Genomic DNA, 22319 nt, shown 5'->3' with positions numbered 1-22319 from the left:
ATCCACAGCCTGTTTCCAGTCATTCGACCGGGTCAGGAATGGAATGAATGAAGCCCCATCTAGCAGCGAGGATAGGAAATGTGCCGGCTGCCGAAGCTTGTCGCACTCCTCTGGGGATCTGCGGCAATAAGCTGCTAAATTAATTTCCCAACAAGTAAATGATTTCAAAATAACTCCCTTAAGTATACAAAGTTAAATTCTTGCTTGTGCAATCTGTGTAGACTAAGGAAAACACATTTCATCCTTCCTGTCAAACTGACCAAAATACAGATAAACAGTTTTTCAGCATAAATGATGATATGCAAATTAAATCTGCTTTATTACAATCTTTTGCTTATGAACAGAGAAGAAAATATTCCATATTTTTACCATACTATTGCCAAAAATTAATTTGCATAGAAATCTTGACTACTAGCTGTAGAAAGCTGGTAATTTGGTTACAAATTCTTCATTTGGGAATTGTCTTAAACACAACATATCATGAAATATATACCTACATAAACATTGAAGGTGACTCTATACCATTTATGAAGGTGGAAATACAAAATAAATACTTACAAAAACACTATGAATGACTACATACCATTCATGAAGGTGGTGGAGTTGATAATTTCAAAGGAAATGAAATATAATATTTTAAAATAAAACAATACAAAATGGTATGATGGTATCTAGAGTATGTGGACATAAAACAGAACAGAGAGAATGCTTGAACTCCATCAGTATCTTGTTTCTGACTAAAAGAAAACTGTGGAAACCATTTACCCATTTAGAACACTCCTATTCACTATCTTCTCCAAAGAGCAGTTACAATAAAGGGTGTAATTCTGGTATATCATATCACTTAGGAAAATAAACATATGCTTAACATTTTTAGGATATCCGTCCTAAATACCGTACACAACTCACCATAGTCCTTAACTCCTCTTTCACTGCTGGAGTTGTGAGAGGAAATAAACTTAAGTGATGTGTGAAATGGAAGAATGAGGGTTAAATAAAAGATAGGAACTGAATAGGGTAATGGGACATTCACAATCAACATTAAGTATACATACCAATTTGTAACATAAAAATTACTCTTAACCTTTTGACGAGTGCGCATGGCATGTGCTGTGCAATAATGCCGGCTGCATCCGAGTACGTATTTGACAGGTAAACAACCTCTGGGGAGTAAGAAATTTTAAAAAAATTACAATGAACTTATTTATTGCAACTTTGAGAGACTTTGAGACACATGAAAAGACATATTGGATCGAGGAAACACTGTCATTTCAAAACTATTTTAATATATCACCTTCACTAATATCTCTATTTAGTTCATCTATAACATCATCACTTGTGTCCAGAAACTCCATTGAATCACTTGTAATTTACAAAAGAAGACACATTCACAGTTATATTTACAAAAACCAAAAATATTTACAGCTACGAAGAGCACAAAAAACTATCCATATCGGCAGCAATCGTAACACTGCTGTAACCTGTAGGCCAATGGCGCGCCAAACTCTTACACTGTAGGGAGTATACGCATTTTCGCGAGAGACCACCAGCATACAGAACTAGGATTTGTACAGCGACACTATTCGAATAACTGAAAAAGTTCCAAAAAAATGCCGTCAGACGTCATATTACGTCAGTAAGCAATTAAGTTCTCAGTACTAGCCTAAAATGACAAATGCCGTGCTCCCTCATGTAGGACCAAACGACAAATGCTGTGTGCACTCTATTGACTGTCTTTAGGTGCACTCGTCAACAGGTTAAAGAAGAAATTGTCAAAATCTAAGGTGACCACATTCAGATAATGGAAAAAATATTACATGATGATGTCATACACTTTTTCCTAAGTATGCATAGAATCATGGTAGCTGGCCAAGTGCTGATGACATAAAGGCAAGAATGTGGAAAAATATTTCCCATAGGTTGTCTAAAACTTCGAATTATATTATAAATTATGTTACAACAAACTTGATATATATTCTCATAAACAAGCCAATACTAAAAAGTATGGCTGCTAATAATCTGAAAAGACATGCAATGTTAAAAAAAGTTCACCCCTGCACCTTTAACAATACAGAGGATGACTAATGCTTATGTAATGGTATGCACCTGTGAGAAATGACAAGAAAAAATGTTTGGAGCAGGTTCAATCCTGGCTCAGTCCAGTGGTATTTGAAGGTGGTCAAATACATCAGCCCCATGTTGGTAGATTTACCAGAGCACAAAAATATTCCTGTGGGATACTTACAGCACTAGGAGTCTCCGAAAACGTAAAAGTAGTTAGTGGGACATAAAACCGATATCATTATTATGTTTGAAATCACTTATTTGATCAGGGAAAAAATGGATTAAGAGAGGCTGAACAGGACGACTTGAATTAAATTTTTTCTTATGCTCCATTGATTCTTATCCATCTTTTTATACCTCATATTTCTTTGTTCTATAGTAAATTGGTATTACCATAGAGAAAGTATTATTATTAAAGAGGGCCGGAACACCAATTTCTAGCAGGGGATTTCTAATGCAAGAACAACTGACGAAAGATCACTAAAGAGGGGGAGGAAGAGGAGAAGAAATCCAGATCAACTCTAGATGGGTTTACAACTCACTTTGTATTTGAGTCAAATTACTATTTTCTTTTCTTTTTTAACTGTTAGGTCCCTCAGTCTGCTGAAACTAATTTTGAGTAATAATTACAGAGTTGGACCCACGACAATGACAGAGCAATGGTTCTCAAACACACTGCATTGGTTGGAGAAAAAAAGGACTTCATTAAGTTCCAGATTTCAAGTTCACAAGTATTCAAAAAGAAATAAACATATATGTTTATACATTTTTAAATATTTGAGTCAGATTTGATAGAATCTGTTGTTCTTTCAAGAACAAGTCATGTCACTCTCTTTTAATTAAGTTGTTTCTTTTTCAAGCAGTTTAAAAATGTATTACGCCAAATTAGTTTAAGCAGACTGAAGAACTACATAGTTACAAATTAACTGATTCGAAATTGAAAAGAGAAGGCTTCAGATACTACAAATTATTTCCTTCACCGTTTCCCAGTCTTGGACAGTTTTTTCAATTGCCATAATACACATTTACTCCCCAACTTGACGTTAATTCCTCAATGAGAGAGTTTCATTTATATTTCAAGAGATCAAATTTTACCACCTTTTAACATTTCCATTTTGATCCACGCAGGTCATTCTAAATTCCCTGCCTCCTCAGAGCAGTGCAAAGGACTGGAATCTGATGCCAGACTTGATGGCCTTGTTCCCTTTTCTGGAACTGGCATATGATAGCAAAACAAACATTAAAAAGGAAACAGCATCAAGAGCACCATTTTTATGGAAATACACGAGATAATCACAGTAGCTTTCTTCTGCCTCAATGCCAATCTCGTAACAAGTGTCACTGAACAAAAATTTTAACATGTCTCTCTGGAACGTTCCACATCTTGCAAATGACCAATAATCGGACCAATACAACAGCTAGTCATCATCTTCGGAACAGTTATCACAAGTAAATTAGAATTGCTCCAATCTTACATAACCAAAAGGTACAAATGTTTAACAGATATATTTATGAACCACATATTGTCATTTAAGAGCACAAAAATATCCATCAAATTCTTATCAATGCAGGTCTAATTAGCGAGTCTGTACAGCTGCTTCTTTTCTTGCTGCATCTTGTAATAGTTGTGTGTCCACTTCATCAGCAGGAAGCTGAACATAACGGACAACAGAACCCCGGATGAAACAATTCTTCACAGACAGCTGTAAAGAAGATATATTTTAGATTAATACAGAAAATGAGTGCCGGATATACCACATTAATCAGCTGCCCCAACCAATATTTTGTTCTGTACTCCCCTGCAAACCATGTGACCTTGCTGTGGTGGGGAGGCTTGCATGTCCCAATGAAGCAGACAGCCAAACCGCAGGTGCAACCATAACGGATGAGTATCTATTGAGGGACCAGACTAACGAATGATTCATTGAAAAGGGGAGGTAGCAGCTTTTCGGAAGCTGCAAGGGTGGCAGTCTGGAGCCTTGACTGATCTGGCCTTGTAATAATGCTCAACCTGGGTTAGCTGTGTTAATACTGCTACAAGGCTGAAAGCAACGGGAAACTACAGCTGTAACTAACTCCTGAGGACATGCAACTCTCTCTGTATGAATGATGAATTGATGGTGACTTCCTCCTAGGTAAAATATCCCGCAGGTAAAATAGTCCCCATTTGGATCTCAGTGCGGGGACTACACGAGAGGGGGAAATCATCAGCAAGATGGATACTGACATTCTGCGAGTCGGAGCATGGAATTTTAGAAGTTTGGATCGTTGTGGTAGGTTAGAGAATCTGAAAAGGCAAATGTATAGACTAAAGTTAGATGTAGTTGGTGTGAGTGAAGTACACTGGCAGGAAGAGCAGGACTTTCCGTCAGGCGACTACAGAATTATCAACACAAAATCAAACATGGGATATGCAGGAGTTGGTTTAATAATGAATAAGAAAATAAGGCAGCGGGTAAGCTACTATAACCAGCATAGTGAAACGATTATTGCTGTCAAAATAGACACCAAGCCAATGTTCACTACAATAGTAAAGGTCTATATGCCTACTAGTTCAGCAGATGATGAAGAAATCAAAAGCATATATGAAGAGATAAAAGATTTAACCCATTCACTGCCAAACCCGTATATATACGTTATTGAACGCCATGCTTCGTCCGCCAAACCCGCGTATATACATTTTCGTGCAGTGTGTACTTCACCAATCTCATAAATGAACGAGATATAGTGTCATGCTTTGAGATTCCATGGAAATGCTCAAAGAAGTTCTCTACAGCAGATATACCACTCCATTTCGCGTGTTTTGAAAGCGATCTGGTGTTATTTCAGCTTCGTTGGAGTGGAACATCTTTCCGGCTAACGTGTAGCCATCATGGTGTCTTGAAGTATACATTCCTCTCTTGTTAACGAAGAAATTGAATGTTTCCCATAAATAGTGATTCTGGAGAGCTATATTTTGATAATGAAGATGGAGAATATCTAAGTGGTGAGATTGAACTACAAGAAAGTGTGAGACGAAGTAGTAATGATGAATCTCATGCGGAATTGTCACCTCCTCCTCAGATAAACACTTTTTTCCACAAATGTAAATGATTTTGATAACACCTGTTCTTGGATCAACAATTTTACATTATATTTCAGTAGCAGTATCACCGAGCGAAGTAGCCGCGCGTATTAACATACTGCGGTTATGGAGCCAACCTCTGCACTCGGCAGACGAGTGGGTTCGAACCCCACCGTCAGCTGTCCTAAGATTTTTTTTTGTGATTTCCCTTTTGCACTCCCAAGCAAATGTCGGGGCAGTTCCTATTCATAAGCCACAGCCGATTTCTTCCACTTCCTTACCCAGTTTCATTCACCATCATTCATTTCATATTCATTACATTCTCAACTGAGGTTTGCATCAGGAAAGGCATCCGGCCGTAAAAAATATGGTGTAAAGTATAATCTCACTTCATCCTGACCCCGTATTGGGCTGCGGGCCTAAGAGGATGATATGTATTCCATTAATAGTATCGGTAAAATGTATCTGTAAAAGTGCTTCTTCCTTTAAAAAAACCCGGCCCAGAGGCCTCACCTGGTCATCAAAACTCGGCAGTGAAAAGGTTAATAAAATATGTAAAAGGTGATGAGAATCTAATTGTGATGGGAGACTGGAATGCAATGGTAAACCAAGAAAGAGAAGGAAATACAGTAGGAGAATTCGGATTGGGACAAAGGAATAAAAGAGGAAGTCGGCTGGTTGAATTCTGCACTGATTATAATTTAGTGCTTGCTAATAATACTTGGTTCAAACACCACAAACGACTGCTTTATAAATGGACGAGACTTCATTATCATTAGGCAGAGGTTCAGAAACCAGATGTTGGATTGCAAAGCTTTCCCAGGAGCCAGGAGCAGACATGGACTCTGACCACAACTTGTGGGTCATGAAATGCCATCTGAAGTTTAAGAAATTGAAGAAAGGAAGGAACGCAAGGAAATGGGATCTAGACAAGCTGAAACAAAAGTGTGTGAGGGATTGTTTGAAGGAACATGTTGCACAAGGATTAAATAAAAAGGCTGAAGGAAACACAATAGAGGAAGAATGCACAGTCATGAAGAATGAGGTTTCTAGGACTGCTGAAGAAATGTTAGGAAGAAAGGAAAGATCAACTAAGAATCAATGGGTAACTCAGATGATACTAGACCTGATGAACGATGAAAGTACAAGAATGCAAAAAATGAAGAGGGCAGAAAGGAATACAGGTGATTAAAGAATGAAGTGGATAGAATTGCAGAACAGCTAAGGAAGAATGACTGAAGGAAAGGTCCCAGGAAAGGAAGATGCTGCACAGAGGAAAATCAAGGAAACCTTCGGAGAACGGAAAACTAAGTGTATAAATATTAAGAGCCCAGATGGAAAACAACTTCTAGGGAAAGAAGGCAAGGCAGAAAGATGGCAGGAACATATTCAACAATTGTATCAAGGGAAAGACGTGACATTAACATGACATGACATTAACAATGTTCTGGAACAAGAAGAAGCTATTGATGCTGATGAAATGAGAGCCCGAAAGAAAAGAAATTGTGGCAGAAAAGCTGAGCAATAAAATGGAATGACTTTCTAGCCAGTCATCAAAGATCTGCATTTACGCCTGATCTTCGAGAATCGAATTAAGGACAAGCTCACGTACATGGCGTTCATAGATCTAGAAAAGGCATTCGATAATGTTGATTGGACCAAGCTATTTGAGATTCTGAAAGTGATTGGGATCAGGTACCGAGGACGAAGAATGATGTACAATCTGAATAAAAATCAGTCTGCAGTGATAAGACTCGAGTGCTTTGAAAAAGAAGCAGCAATTTGGGAAGGAGTGAGGCAAGGTTGCACTTTGTCCCCCTCATTTTTAATGTTTACATAGAACAGGCATTAAAGGAAATCAAAGAGGAATTTGGAAAGGAAATCACAATCCAAGGAGAAGAAATCTAAACCCTGAGATTTGCTGATGATTGTTATTTTATCTGAGACTGCAGAGATCTGGAGATTTTGCTGAATGGTATGGACAGAGTCTTGGGTAAGGAGTACAAGACGAAAATAAATAAGTCCAAAACAAAAGTAATGGAGTGCAGTTGAACGAAGTCAGGTGATGCAGGAAATATTTGATTAGGAAATAAGGTCTTAAAGGAAATAGATGAATATTGTTACTTGGGTAGTAAAATAACTAATGATGGCAGAAGTAAGGAGGACATAAAATGCAGACTAGCACAAGAAAAGAAGGCCTTTCTTAAGAAATTTGTTCACTTCGAACATTGATATAGGAATTAGAAGGATGTTTTTGAAGGCTATCATCTGGAGTGTGGCATTGTTGGATCTCCACCACATTGGACGTTAGTCATCCGTAACCACCTGAATGAGACACATCCAGGAAAATGGGTAGAAAGAGGAGGGCCCACGTAACTATCCATTGTTTAATGCAGTTTCATTACCTCCCCCCCACCCCCACCCAACTACCTCACTCATCTTCACCTGACCCTTATGACACTGACTCTTGCTAGGACCACATGTAACTTCACTGAAAATAAAAAGAGTATACCTGCCCCAGACTTCAACCTATCACTGATGCACCATAGCATTTGCCTTACTCTTACCGTGTACGCTATACTGTATTGCAGCATAATGCGTGTAGATTACATCTCATGCGATAATTGTAACATGGTTGAATTGTGCACTTTTGTGTCATTTCACCTATCTATCAGATTTAGAGAACACACTCGTGGTTTCTATTATATAATAATAATAATATGACATAACAGCTTTGTATCTGTTTTACTGTGTTTACTGCATGTACTGGAAAGATAGAAGTTTTCAGGACACATATAAAACTGCGGTTTGCTTAAAACGATATTGGTAGGGGCAGCTAATTCAGCTTGTATATACTTACAGAAGTACATAACAATGTACACTTTAATGTATTACAAACTACCACAAGCAATTCCTTCAAAATGTCAGTGTTTCAACTCACTCCCAAGAGATGAAATAGATCAATAATTTACATCACTACACATTACGACACAGAGTTTTGTTTTTCCAACTTCTCCTACCAGATAATAGTTTCCATTGCTGAAAAAAGACCGTTCCACATCAACTGATGTAATAGAAGTGTATTTAAAACAACACAGTGTAGATGGACTTGATCTATGTTTCTTCTTCTTCTTTCTTTCATGGGACCTCTAAATATTAGTTCCTAATTAGCGTCGACTTCTAAGATCTTTTGCTACCATGTTTTTCCTTCATTCCTACCTAGATATACCTGCTCCCTTCACAAAGCTGCAGGTTGTTCTTATTGAGTCTTCTTGGATTTATTCTCTCTCTTCACCTGGTAGTCCTAGAGTGGAGAGTCTGATTCTACCCAGCGCCTCCCATTTGAAAAGTATGTGTTCAGCTGATTCCTCTGCTTCATTGCATTTCCTTAATATGTTATCTCTTATTACTGTTTTTTCAGATGGCAGTGTCCTGTCAACAGTCCTACTACCCATCTTATATTTTCTCTGTGGAGTTTCAACAGTTCTTTAGTTCTTCTTGTTTGGTCCTTTTATCAGTTCCTTTGCAAGCCTGCATCGTGGAATATTTTTCCAGTTTTCCATTTGTTTCTTTTGTACCCATTTTCTTATGTAGTGTTGGGCTTGTCCATAGGAAATCCCGCATACAGGTTCTGAGCCCACAAAATCTGTTTCTGCCTTTTTCCTGGCCAGTTTATCTGCCTTTTCATTTCCTTCTATACCTGCATGCCCTGGTACCCATATTATTTTGACAATTTGTACTTTGAGAGTTTCAGGAGAAGTGAGTGGCAATACCAGACCATTCTGGATATTATCCAGACTGCCTCTAGTGCTTTAATGGCCACTTGGCTGTCCGTAAAAATAAAAATGTTCTTTTCCCTATAGTTCATTTTCAGATTTTCTTCAAGACATGTTGTGATAGCTATCGTTTCAGCTTGAAAGATTGTAGTGTGTCTGCCCAGGCTCATCTGGATTGATCTCTCAGGTCTTCCCCCGTTGATCTATGGTTAGCGAGAGATCAACTTTCAAAATTTGGAAAATTTGTTATATTTTCCAGGATCCTACATTTCCAGACATGACACGTTTGCACTTTTCATTTGTAGGATTTCCCACTTCATCCAGAATATCTTCAATTAAGCTAATTGTTTCTTTAACAATATTTAATGAAGAGACAAAGAGTTCTTCCTTTCTTCAAGTTTTGTTACCTTACTTACTTACTTCCTCTTCATGGATTAGGCTAATAGCCTGTTCCGACCTCAGATTTCATTCCATCTCTTCATAGGACGACCAATATCTCTTCTTCCTGTAGGGTGGTATTCCAGGGCAAGTTTTGGGATTCTGTCGTTATCCATCCTCAGAACGTTTTGTTACCACTTTAGGCATAATGGGTTGCTAGACAATTATCAAAACTTGCACAAGTGATAGTTCATTCATGTCGCAAACCAATGCAGCAGCATCTTGAGGGAGTGTGGCAACAACTTCAGATATCTTCCTGAAATTCTCCAAGTAGTACAAAACCCTCGCCTGTGGAGATTGTCATGTACAATCTGAATAAAAATCAGTTTGCAGTGATTAGAATTGAGGGCTTTGAAAAAGAAGCAACAATCTGGAAAGGAGCACTGATGATGGCTTCCTCTCTGGAAGTAAAATAAAATTCTGCCGTTCGGATCTCTACACAAGAGGGGTCAATATGGGGAAGATTAATAATACTGACATTCTGCAAATTGAAGCATGGAATGTTGGAAGACTGAATCGCTGTGGCAGCTTAGAGAATCTGTAAAGGGGAATGGATAGACTAAAATTATATGACATTGCCACAAGGGGGAGGATTGTGCGTCCCAATGAAGTAGGTAGCCAAGGCATAGGCGTAACCATACCGGATGGGTATCTGTCAAGAGATAAGACTAATGAATAGTTCATCGAAAAGGGGGATAGCAGCCTTTCGGAAGTTGCAAGGCCAGCAGCCTGGAGGATTGACTGATATGGCCTTGTAATAGCATTTAAAATGCCTAAACAGTGTTACTACTGCTACACGGCTCAAAGCAACGGGAAACTGCAGCTGTAACTAACTTCCAAGGACATGCAGATCTCTCTGTATGAATGAATGAAGTACTGATGATGGCTTCCTCTCTGGAAGTATAATACTCCGCCGTTCGGATCTCCGGGTGGGGACTACACAAGAGTGGGCAATATCGGGAAGATTAATACTGACATTCTGAAAGTTGGAGCATGGAATGCAAGAAGTTTGAATCGCTGTGGCAGGTTAGAGAATCTGTAAAGGAAAATGGATAGACTAAAATTATATGTAGGTGTAAGTGAAGTACGTTAGCAGGAAGAGCAGGATTTTTGACCAGTCAACAACAGAATTATCAATGCAAAAGCAAACAGGGGAATTGCAAGAGTTGGTATAATAATGAATAAGAAAATAGGGAAGGTGGTAAGCTACCATAACCAGCAGAGTGAACAGATTACTGTCAAGACAGACACCCAGCCAATGCTCACCACTATAGCGCAGGTCTATATACCTACTACTTCAGAAGATGAAGAAATCAAAAGCATATATAAAGAGGCAGAAGTCTTAATACAATATGTCAAAGGAGATGAGAATATAATTGTGATGGAAGACTGGTATGCAGTGGTAGGCAGAGAGAGAGAAGCATACCTGCCAAATTTTGAAAAGGGCTATCAGTAAAACTCACACACGACAAAAAAATCTAAGGATTTTCGACATATCCCGGCTTGATTGGAATAATAACAGTAAGTTATTTATTAAATAGACCACCTAATCAATACAATGTCTAGTCTTGGATGATTTACATAGATTTGTTAACTAATAGTGGTTTCGCCTTGTATGAAGGCATCATCAGCCATTGTCTTAACCTTAGATTGAAAATAAGCGTCTAATTAACATGTAATATTGAAATGAAGTTTTAAAAACTTGGAGAGATTTGAAGTAAAATAACATTAAAAATAACAATGATGGTTTAAAAATATACAATGTGATGAGTTACAATGGTGGAAGTATTAACAAAATTAACATTAGGAGGCTGGTATAATAAGTACAATGGATAAAACAACAGACTGTTATACAACAAGTAGTAAGACTGCTATAAAAATAAAGTTGACTGTCTGGCGGTTACAATTAGATGATGGCGAAAAATCGTATATATTCAAAATAAAGAAGAGAGAATAAAAGTCGAAGGTTGATCGAGAGATCCAAAGTTAATCATAATGTTGAAGATAAAAGATGAAAGTCAGAGGAATATGGTGAAGTTGTAGAACACATTGAGGATATGAAGTTGTAGAATAGAAGTTGAAGAACAGTTTTAAATTGGATCTCTATGGACCATCTCAAATTTGAAGCAATGCTCAAATGTTGCAAAAATGTGAGTTTGTTGATATTCTAGTTGAAAAGGCATATAATAGTGGAATCTGTAAAAGGAAACAAGAAACGTAGAGTTAATTGTGTGAAAAGATGTTTTAAAAATGTTGAAGTAGAATCGTGTACACTTACCATTTGATGATGACGAAGATAACTTGTAACGTTATGAGTCAGAAGTATTTGCAACAGTAGATTTCTTACTACGTGTGTTATAGCTGAAGGTTTGTGTTGGAGGGGGATCTGTTTGTGGTGACGTAACTATTGGCTTGTTTGTAGTACTTGGAGGGGGGCTGCTATTAGTGGGAGGGAAGGAGGAGAGTGTATTACTGAGCGTGTTGTATCGGTGTAAGGCCATTGGAGGGAGCGATGTTACAGTGGGTGTGGCTATGGGTTTATTGGTTGCATTTGAATTAGAGGTACTAGCAGTGAGGGGAAGGGAGGGGAGTGTATTAGCTGCAGAGGAGGTGGGAACGCTAACTGATGTGAGGTTGAAGACTTTTAAGAATATGTTGGTAAGGGGAGTTGATTCTCGTAATAGAATAAGAATCTGTTCATACAAGGGGCTTTTTTTAATCAATAGTGTCATTTAGGTTCTTATCTTTATTTAAATGCTGGTTGAGGAAAATGAATACATTTTCATATTCTGTCATAAGTTCACTTTTATCGACTCTTTTGAGGATATGGAGGTCTTGTTCTATTGTGGTGAATTTATGCACTGTGCCCCTCATGTGGTCGGTCATTGTGGAGAATTTATTGTGTCTGAGCATTGTTGTATAACAGTCTGTTGTTTTATCCATTGTACTTATTATACCAGCCTCCTAATGTTAATTTTGTTAATACTTCCACCATTGTAACTCATCACATTGTATATTTTTAAACCATCATTGTTATTTTTAATGCTATTTTACTTCAAATCTCTCCAAGATTTTAAAAATTCATTTCATTATTACATGTTAATTAGACGCTTATTTTCAATCTAAGGTTAAGACAATGGCTGATGATGCCTTCATACAAGGCGAAACATGTACCACTATTAGTTAACAAATCTATGTAAATCATCCAAGACTAGACTTTGTATTGATTAGGTGGTCTATTTAATAAATAACTTACTGTTATTATTCCAATCAAATATCATCAATACGGACCAAAAATGATATTTATTACATGTAATACCCCGGCTTGACGAAAATAGTAATACTTCTGGGCTACAAAATACAATAATTCATGCTTTACACAGGATATTTCAATGAAATCAAATCTACCTACATCAAAGGCCAATGATTTGTACATGAACATTACAATCAAGAAGAAATCCATGTTTAACAGCAGCAGGCGAAGTGAATATTAGTTTGGAGCATACATAACAGTACTTCCTTGATATATTACGCAGATATGCGATAATTGAAAAAGGCTTTACACAATAAGACTTGTTTAACGTAACATAGGCAATAAATAATATACACTGCAAATCACTAGTCTGACTTTAAAGTCATAATTGTGACCTTTTTAGATTCCTGCAAGAAGTCTTGAGAAAATGTTCTGTCATAATAGGGACCAGAACTCCTGGTCTTCAAAATAGAAATAGTCTCCATAGATTCATTGGACATGGATGATCTTTGCTAGTTGCTTTACATCGCTCCGACACAGATAGGTCTTATGGCGACGATGGGACAGGAAAGGCCTAAGAATGGGAAGGAAGCGGCTGTGGCCTTAATTAAGGTACAGCCCCAGCATTTGCCTGGTGTGAAAATGGGAAACCACGGAAAACCATCTTCAGGGCTGCAGACAGTGGGATTGGAACCCACTATATCCCGGATGCAAGTTCACAGCTGCGCACCCCTAACCACACAGCCAACTCACCCGGTGGCATTAGATTTTAAACCGGTCCAGTTTCTGGACTATATGGTCAAAATTGATGCCTGCGGTACAGAAGGTCCAGGGTTTGGTTCCTGGTCAGGTTGGGGATTCTAATCACCCCTGGTTGTTTCTTCTGACCTGGGGACATGTTTGTGTTTGTGCCAGCACACTCTTCTTCATATTCACACAACAATATCAACCACCACAAAAGGGAATACATCTCTCTACGTAAGGTGTGTCAGGAAGGACATGGCTGTAAAACAAGGCCAAATCGACATGTGCTGGCACCATTTGATCCCATCACCCCATAAGGATGTGAGAAAAGCGGTAGAAGAAGATTAAATGTTATGCCAAATTATTGCTTACAGTAGATATAACATGGCACTTCCTAGTTCCAAATTCTTCCTCAATAACTGATTATTTACTTCTACATCAGTCTTACAGTTATGTAAAACACATCCTAGTATTGTCATATTTTGATATAATCCCTCTACATAGAGATGGAGTCAGAAAGGGCACCCAGCTGTAAAACAAGCCCAAATCCATATACTAATGATCCCACCAGGATGTGGGAAAATCACTAGAAGAAGAAGATTAGATGTTATGCCAAATTACTGCTTACGTTAAATAAAAATGAGGCACCTCTGAGTTCCAAATTCTTCCTCAGAATTGGTTATTTTCTTCTGCAAAAGTATTTATGTACAACATATCCTAGTATTGTCATATTTTTTAAAATTATATACTTAGAGTACTGCAATTTCATTGCTTTAAATTTAAGTTTATGCAGAAGAGTCAAAAGCTCTTAGAACAATTTTATATTTAAAACAGCATTTGACAACAAAATACAGGATTAACACTAGTTTTTAATAAATGAAACAATGAACTCACCATATGAGGGTATTTATCTGGATCTGTGACACTTATATCCGTCAGCTTTATATTTAAATACTGATCCACAGAGTGCAGGGTTCCACAGATGCTGTAAGAAGAAACATTTTTCTAAGTTATCTACATTAGCATCTTGAAGAAAGTTGGCTAATACTAGTACTGCCGCTGTATTTGGTTCATTCATATAATAAGCTCACTTTCATCCAACTGTGCTACTCTTGCAGCTGAAAGTATTTTTTGCAAGATGCTTTATGTCGCACCGACACAGATAGGTCATATGGCGACGATGGGACAGGAAAGGGCTAGAAGTGGGAAGGAAGTGGCCGTGGCCTTATTTAAGGTACAGCCCCAGCATTTGCCTGCTGTGAAAGTGGAAAACCATGGAAAACCATCTTCAGGGCTGCCGATAGTGGGGCTCGAGCCCATTATCTTCCGAATACTGGATACTGGCCGCAATTCAGCGACTGCAGCTATCGAGCTCGGTGTAGGTGAAAGAAGAGTCACAGAAAAACATTTCAAGGAAGCCAACTGGGGGAAATCAAAGCCAACTAACACAGTGATTTTGAAATATTATATTACAAGAATATACAATCAATCAAAATCTTTTAATAAAATACATTTATGTGACTAAAATAGTTTGATCACCCACGGAGGGTTTTCTCTCAAACAATAAACCAGTAACAATCAGAAGAAATGTTCATAATATCATGTTTATTTAGGATGAATCATATTAGGAAGAACAAAAACAAAACAAGACAATTTCCATTAAAGAATTCATATAGCCACAGGTAAGTAAACTTAGAGAAATTGGCCAATTCAGTAAAATAGAAAAAAAAGTGATCAAATGAAAATACTGAGTAATGTAAAATATGAGCTACTTAGAGCCGAAGTGGTATAACTCAACTTTTTCCAATTCTGAGAACAGAAATGTTTTGCGTTCGTTAAATATAAATTTATGCTTTACAATAATTCATTATTAATTTGATGAAATGTGCAAATGAAATATTAAAATTACGTTTACTAAAGACATTTTAGTTATTTGTACCTTCAATTGCTTTCTATAGTCCCTAAAAGTTGGGGTACCGCTTCTCCTTTCAGCAATTTACTCATAGTGCAAGGTAGAGTACAAAGATACAAAAGATAACCTCACGTGCAATGTCACTTCTCGGTTTGTTGTATAGATTTTCTGACATCACAGATATCCACGCCCTCCGAGCCTACTATGTATCCTGCATCCTACCGATTATTGAATTTGCGTCTCCCATTTGGTCTACCTCTTCACCCACTAATCTGAATCACATTAACTGCGTGCAGTCATTCTTCTGTGCCATTGTTAGAGCCAGAGTATGCGATTGTCGAAACTTGAGCAGTAATCAGATAATGGATAAGTTAAACCTTCGCCCGTTATCTAGTTGCAGGAAAGTAGCCGACCTTAGATTCCTATATAACGCTGTTAACGGTTTATTTTGTTCTCCTGAACCTGCATCCTTCTTTTCCTTACAGGTTCCAACTCGCAAAACCAGGATTAATCCGCCACTTCATATTCCATGTTCCCGCCTCTCTCTCATTCAAAGAAGTTTATGTATCTGCATACCAACCCCTCCTTAACTCTTTATCTTCTGACAGGAACTTGGACGTTTTTTCTTCGTATGCCTCCTTTAATCGATTCTTCCTTAACTTAACCTAGTACGTTTTCTCCATATTCCTTTTTTTCTCTTCTCACTGCTGTTCCCTCTTTTGTACATAATGTAATATTTATTTATTTTTTACTGTACTATACCGTTACTTATGTATTACGTCTGTATTTATCTTACCGTGCCTTCGTTTTACGTACAATCTTCAGTTTTCCTCGTTGTTTCTTTTGCCTTTATGTTTTGTTGTTAATTGTTGTGTCTCTACAGTTATTTTCTTAGTTTTCAATTTTTCTCTATTTTTATCATTAGATGTTTTTCCTTCATTGTTCTTACACTTATTTTTTTTAATGTTTGCCGTGTGCTACTCTATTGTAAATATATTTTTCATTATAGGACCCTGTAATTCGGCTTCTCACTGTTTTGGTTTCCCAAATAAATAAATATATAAATCAAAAGTTGTAACACTCTTCTTATAAATATTTTGGTGAAGTTCAATACAAGGGAAGGAATAACCTGTGTTTTAACCTCTTTTATTGCAATTTACTTGTAAAAATAATTCTTAACAAAAGATCACGAGTTATAGTAAATGTGAAACTGCATTTCTCTCACAGATTGAGTTAAAATAATTGCATTGTTGTTAAATGACAGAATGCTATCACTCAGTCTGGTCTAATAGTTTGATATGACAAACACTTTTCTAAATAGTCCACTGTGTCATTATCGAAAGCACCATTTATGGAACGTCCACAACCACAAATTCGTAGTCTGGATCATTCATGTTCAGTCCTGAAAATAAATACTAGGTGTTTACTTCTAGATTACACATGTTTTGGACTAAAACACTTACAACTCCCTGTGGGTGGGGGACGCAGACGAAGAATACACCCACGGTATCCCCTGCCTGTCATAAGAGGCGACTAAAAGGGGAGACCAAGGGACGATTGAATTAGAACCATGAGACTACTTGTAATTTGTACCATCACGCAGGGAACACCATGGGTCGCTTTTACTTGGGCGTGGTACCACTATGTTAGGTACAATAGGTTTGTGATTAGTAGCGACAGTGTGTGCTTCTGGCTGGGTTTTACAGTACCTGTGATTAGAACCACCATAGGAGCAACACCATGGTCCTTGCCTATGATTAATACCGACTATGTGAAGAACACCGCGGGATAGTACGAGTCCCTGTGGTTAGTACACTTATGTGAGGAACACCGTAGGTTTGCGTTGCCTGTAAATGTGACAAACACCATAGGTCTGTGTTACGTGTGTGCATTACATTACCTGTGAGTAGTACCATAATGTGTGGAATACCGCCAGTCTATGCTACTTTTGATTAGTACTGCAACATGATAAATAACATGGTTCTACTTTCCTAGCGATAAGTACCATTATGAGGGACCGATAACCTGGATTTTGGACCCCTTTAGACTACAAGCATCATTGATTCAGTATTGTGCTTTAGAAGCTTTTTTCTTTTATGCTATTTACTTTACGTCGCACCAACACAGATAGGTCTTATGGTGACGATGGGATAGGAGAGGCCTAGGAATGGGAAGGAAGTGGGCGTGGCCTTGATTAAAGTACAGCCCCAACATTTGCCTGGTGTGAAAATGGAAAACCACGGAAAACCATCTTCAGGGCTGCCGATAGTGGGGTTCGAACCCACTATCCCCCGATAACTGGATACTGGCCGCACTTAAGCAACTGCAGCTATTAAGATCGGTGCTTTAGAAGCAGTCTCTGGGTCAGTAATACTATTGTTTAATGCTAGTTTCTGGGAATGTGGGGCATTGCGGGTCGGATCCAATGATTGTTTTAAATTCATATCCATCCATTCATTCTTCGCCCTCACGTTTTGAATTCTGGTCAATGGAGGATTTTGGACTTTTAAATTGTCATTGCATTTCATCTCATTTCGTACCATTAGGGGCCGATGACCTAGATGTTAGGCCTCTTTAAACAACAAGCATCATCAACAAAACACTTACAGCTGCTGTGATTTCACTCTGCTTAACCTACTGTGGACTGCGTTCTCTGGAGTCACAATTATATTTACTTTTATTTACAATGAAACTCAACCAGGGACCTAAATTTAAAGGAGCAAGAATAGTGTTTGGACAGCATAAGTAGACACAGAATACATGAAAAAGAAAAAGAAACATCCGAGCCCATAAACTTCACCTCGATTAATTAGAAATGCTTAATTGGCATGACAGTATTCTGTTATCCGCTTTTTGTGAATAGAATAACGATAAGTAACAAAGTACAATGGTTTTTTTTAAGTACTTAATGTAAAACATCACTGTATGATAATTGTAGGCTATAAGCTAGACTTCAATTTGGAGTGCAAACTTCCCTTAGAAAGAAAATTTCTGCTTTAATAAGATCCGGATATTACAATTCTAAAGAAAGGACACAATGCTAATGCTTACCAACACAGTTGCACATACTTTTTTATTTTTGAGCATAAATAAAAACATAAAACAACACAGAACATAACCACCTGACCTTGCCGTAACTAATGCCAATATTCCTGTGAATGCACTTCACTCTTGCGTGAGAGGAAGAAAGCATCCAGTTCTCTGGAAGTGGCTCCTGTGGAGTTATCGTTTTACCACTTCCCCACAACAAATTGTCATGCATTGTGAGTGCACTGAGTGATATAACTCAAAAACTACCATTTCCTGACTTATACCACTTTGGCTCTCAGTGGCTCATATGTAGGATAACTGCATTTTTTTTTTTTTTAATCAGAAGTTTTAGTAAAGCACCTAGTTTACATGGCCTGATCCCAAAGACTTTTCGATTGAATTCAACAAAAGCAAGAAATTCACAAATAACAGAAAGCCTGCTAACAACATTTTCAGCTGATGTGAGTGATTAATTCCAACACACCAGGAACTCTGCAGAAGAGACCTGGCGAACAACCATGTATTTGACAGGGCAATTGCTAGGCTGGTTGATAAGTCTTTTCTGACAACTAGTAGTTAGAATAATAACTAAACAAAAAAATAAACATTCTTTAAATTGAAGGCTATCACTTACAATGACTTTCACCTATCACTCTGCAAGCATCCGAAACACTAATCCTCGATTTTGGAGGGACAAAAGCTCTCTACAGACATTTCCATTCATCAATATTATTAAACTATCTTCCTCACATAGAAATTACCATGGGACTCAAGTATTGTAGTCAAAAAATCTGCCACATGGCTGACAGTCCTAAATGCAGATCAATGACCGATCGATAGATGGTGTAACAATTGGACTGTATGCTCAATGTGCTGGCGCATTGTCTTGCTGCATTATAGAACACTTTCTATTTATTAAATCTGGACAGTGTCATCTTAAAATTGCATGAAACTGATCTAGTAGTTGATAATAGAACTCTGATGATGATGATTGTTGTTTAAAGGGGCCTAACATCTAAGGTCATCGGCCCCTAATTGTACGAGATGGACGACATGAGGTGATAAGTAAAATATTAAAATGTATCCACTGACTAGAGTTTAAAATAAATGGTAAAAATAAAATGATTATGAGATTAAAACAATCAGTGGATCTAATTCGCAATGCCTTATTTTCTAATAAAAGAATAGAAAACAGAGGTGATAATGGAATAAGGCATTGCCTGGACATTCAGATATATATATATTGTACCCATACTGGGTAATATAGGGCAACTATTACATAATTCAGTTTCACAAACAGATGTATAGATGGAATTGTTGGACGAGAACTCCAGAAGTCACTTACCAGGCTTGAAGTCTCGTCCTCCCTACTTTCATTGCGTCACCGGCTGAACTCATAAAGCATACGGGCAATGGAATGTTCGAAAAAGAAAATAGGCACGACATAAAATATAACGAAAGTAGGATTCTCTATAATGTGAGAGGAATACACTAATATTATTAATTGAGAAGAATCTTCGTTGAAATATATTTGCTAAACATTTTATTATACTGATAAAATCACACGAGATGGTGCCATATACAACATATAAACAAAGAAACAATCAAGACTAATGCAAAAATTATATATATATATATATAGTATGCCTTAACGTCCTTTTAGTTTATTCACAGTTGTAGTTGGTCCTTGGCATACCTCAAATCATTTGATTAATACACACTGATACGTGGATTTATTTATCTATAACAGTGATACTAAATATCATCTATTACTTTAATAAGCTGATCAAAAATGGATATTAAATGGCATCCATCCTGTTGATTAATTAATTATCATAAATCATCATTAATCATGTCTTTAATTAATTATCATTAGTCATGATTTGGAATGGATTCATATCACAAGTACATCTACTTTACACACGAGATTGCATCGCCGCATATCAAACACATGGTCTATTTGACCATGACAATTTATATATTACACTGAACACATATGTGTATCCTGGGTTTACCTAACAAATTATATTCAAAGAAAAATCAGCCAACGCTGGAATCGAACCCATCACCATAGAACACTTTGGGGAATAATAAAACACGTAAACACATTACATAGAAAAAATATCAAACATATATCACACAATACATCTCGAAGATTATGGCTTAATCAAGCCATGGTATCAGGTTAAATTCTTCATTCCAACATGAGTCGAACTCAGGTACTCAAGCTTCCAAGGTAAAAAATTTAAAACTCCTATCACGAGCTAATTTAATGCGTAAAAATGGGAAGGGGTTTATCCTTCACAAAATCAGGAAATTATCCACGTTACTCTTAACGTATCATTGGAATGGAATTGAGACTGTTTTGACAAATGAAAGGGATCCTGCAGGTAAACATTAAGCTTGTTGGGAACAACACAATTTCCCTCAGACCCTACAAGTCCTCACGTCGTAAATCTGTCAATTATGACAATAGCTGTGTGTCCAGCTCTGTGGCTACAAAAACAAATTGAACTCGCCATTTCTTTCTTTCTTTCATTCATATATCATCTCAGCTTGTTCTCAAGTACACATTCATTTGAGAGCCATTACTTCCTATTATTCATTATTTGGCTATATATTCAGCCTAATTCAATATATCACAACAGCCATAATTATTATAATCTTTTATCATTCCAACATCTCAAAATTTCACAAGCTTTACCTTCCATACCATAACACTGCATCTCAAATCCGTTCTATTAATTTACAGAGAAGACTCCATTCTTACAGGTTATTTAATTCTTTTTTTTTTTTTGCTAGGGGCTTTACGTCGCTCCGACACAGATAGGTCTTATGGCGACGATGGGATAGGAAAGGCCTAGGAGTTGGAAGGAAGCGGCCGTGGCCTTAATTAAGGTACAGCCCCAGCATTTGCCTGGTGTGAAAATGGGAAACCACGGAAAACCATCTTCAGGGCTGCCGATAGTGGGATTCGAACCTACTATCTCCCGGATGCTATTTAATTCTTCTCGCATATCTATATAATTCACATAATACCTCGGTTTGAACATCTACAATGATCATATATTATCATACGGGATTTATAAATACCTGAATCACCTTGAAGCAAACATATAGTTTATATTCAAACTACTATGAAAATCCTTACCAGATAGTAACATTACGAAGAAGTTATAAATTTAGCTAGATCGCTATTCTTCTCAAAATATGTGCTTCATATACACTAAGAATTTATGGTATCTATATAATAATTCATGCAAATAGGCCGTTAAATATCAATGATTATTCTTAAATCACTTGAAAACCCTAATTAAAATAATAATTAATCTTTTCCCAGTCACACGCGTATAGTGTTCCCTACATTTAATATTGCTGTTAATTATAACATTCTAATATTTACAAAAATAAAAATTGCTACTGGCATGCAAATCTCGTGGTTTAATGTATTCAAATTAGGTGTACTTATCAAATGCTGGGTATGGTTTGCCGTCATCTCGAGGTACACCTTAGATCTTTACTCCGTCGTGATGAGTGTTCTTTCTGATAGTCCTGGGTTCTTCTTCATACTAACACGATCCATGTCTCGAACTGTGGTCTACTTAGCTGAGTCTCTGGACGTCCCCTGTAGAAATAACTGCAGGCACTGGGTTCCCCTTCATACTAACACGATCCATGTCTCGAATTGTGGTCTTCTTAGTTGAGTCTCTGGACATCCCCTGTAGAAATGACTGCAGGCACTGAGGCGCGATTCTTGTAGGCTCCAGATCTTGGGGTTCGACGACCACTCACGAATATACAGGCAAAATGGGAAATCAGTTAGTAAACACTGTTGATGTACTTTCAAAGGAATCTACTGGTGATAAGATCCACTAATAACTTTAAATAGATTAATGCAAATAGTGGCAAGTTTGTACAAATCACTGTTCATTCCCCCATTAATCACACAGTCTATCACCACGAGTGTCCATGGAGTATGCAAACGCTAATTTTATCAGGAATAATTCTTCAATTTTACTGAACGTCACTCACTCTTAA

The 22319-nt window shown here is 37.4% G+C and overlaps 1 protein-coding gene across 2 annotated transcripts in view; it reads right to left on the bottom strand.

Moving 5' to 3' along the window:
• Window positions 1–300: 300 nt before the first annotated feature.
• Window positions 301–22319, bottom strand: part of LOC136863988 (U6 snRNA-associated Sm-like protein LSm2) — an 86037-nt gene continuing 64018 nt past the window's right edge. For both annotated transcript variants that reach the window (XM_067140462.2, XM_067140461.2), the window contains exons 3-4: window positions 14234–14324; window positions 301–3767 (exon numbers count right to left, since the gene is read on the bottom strand). In XM_067140462.2, coding sequence (XP_066996563.1) covers window positions 3642–3767; window positions 14234–14324 — 217 coding nt within the window. In that variant the 3' untranslated portion in view covers window positions 301–3641. The remainder of the gene's footprint in view (window positions 3768–14233; window positions 14325–22319) is intronic.

The sequence above is a fragment of the Anabrus simplex genome, chromosome 2 (assembly GCF_040414725.1).
Source record: "Anabrus simplex isolate iqAnaSimp1 chromosome 2, ASM4041472v1, whole genome shotgun sequence".
NCBI classification, from domain to species: Eukaryota; Metazoa; Arthropoda; class Insecta; order Orthoptera; family Tettigoniidae; genus Anabrus; species Anabrus simplex.
This window is presented reverse-complemented; position numbering and strand designations above follow the sequence as displayed.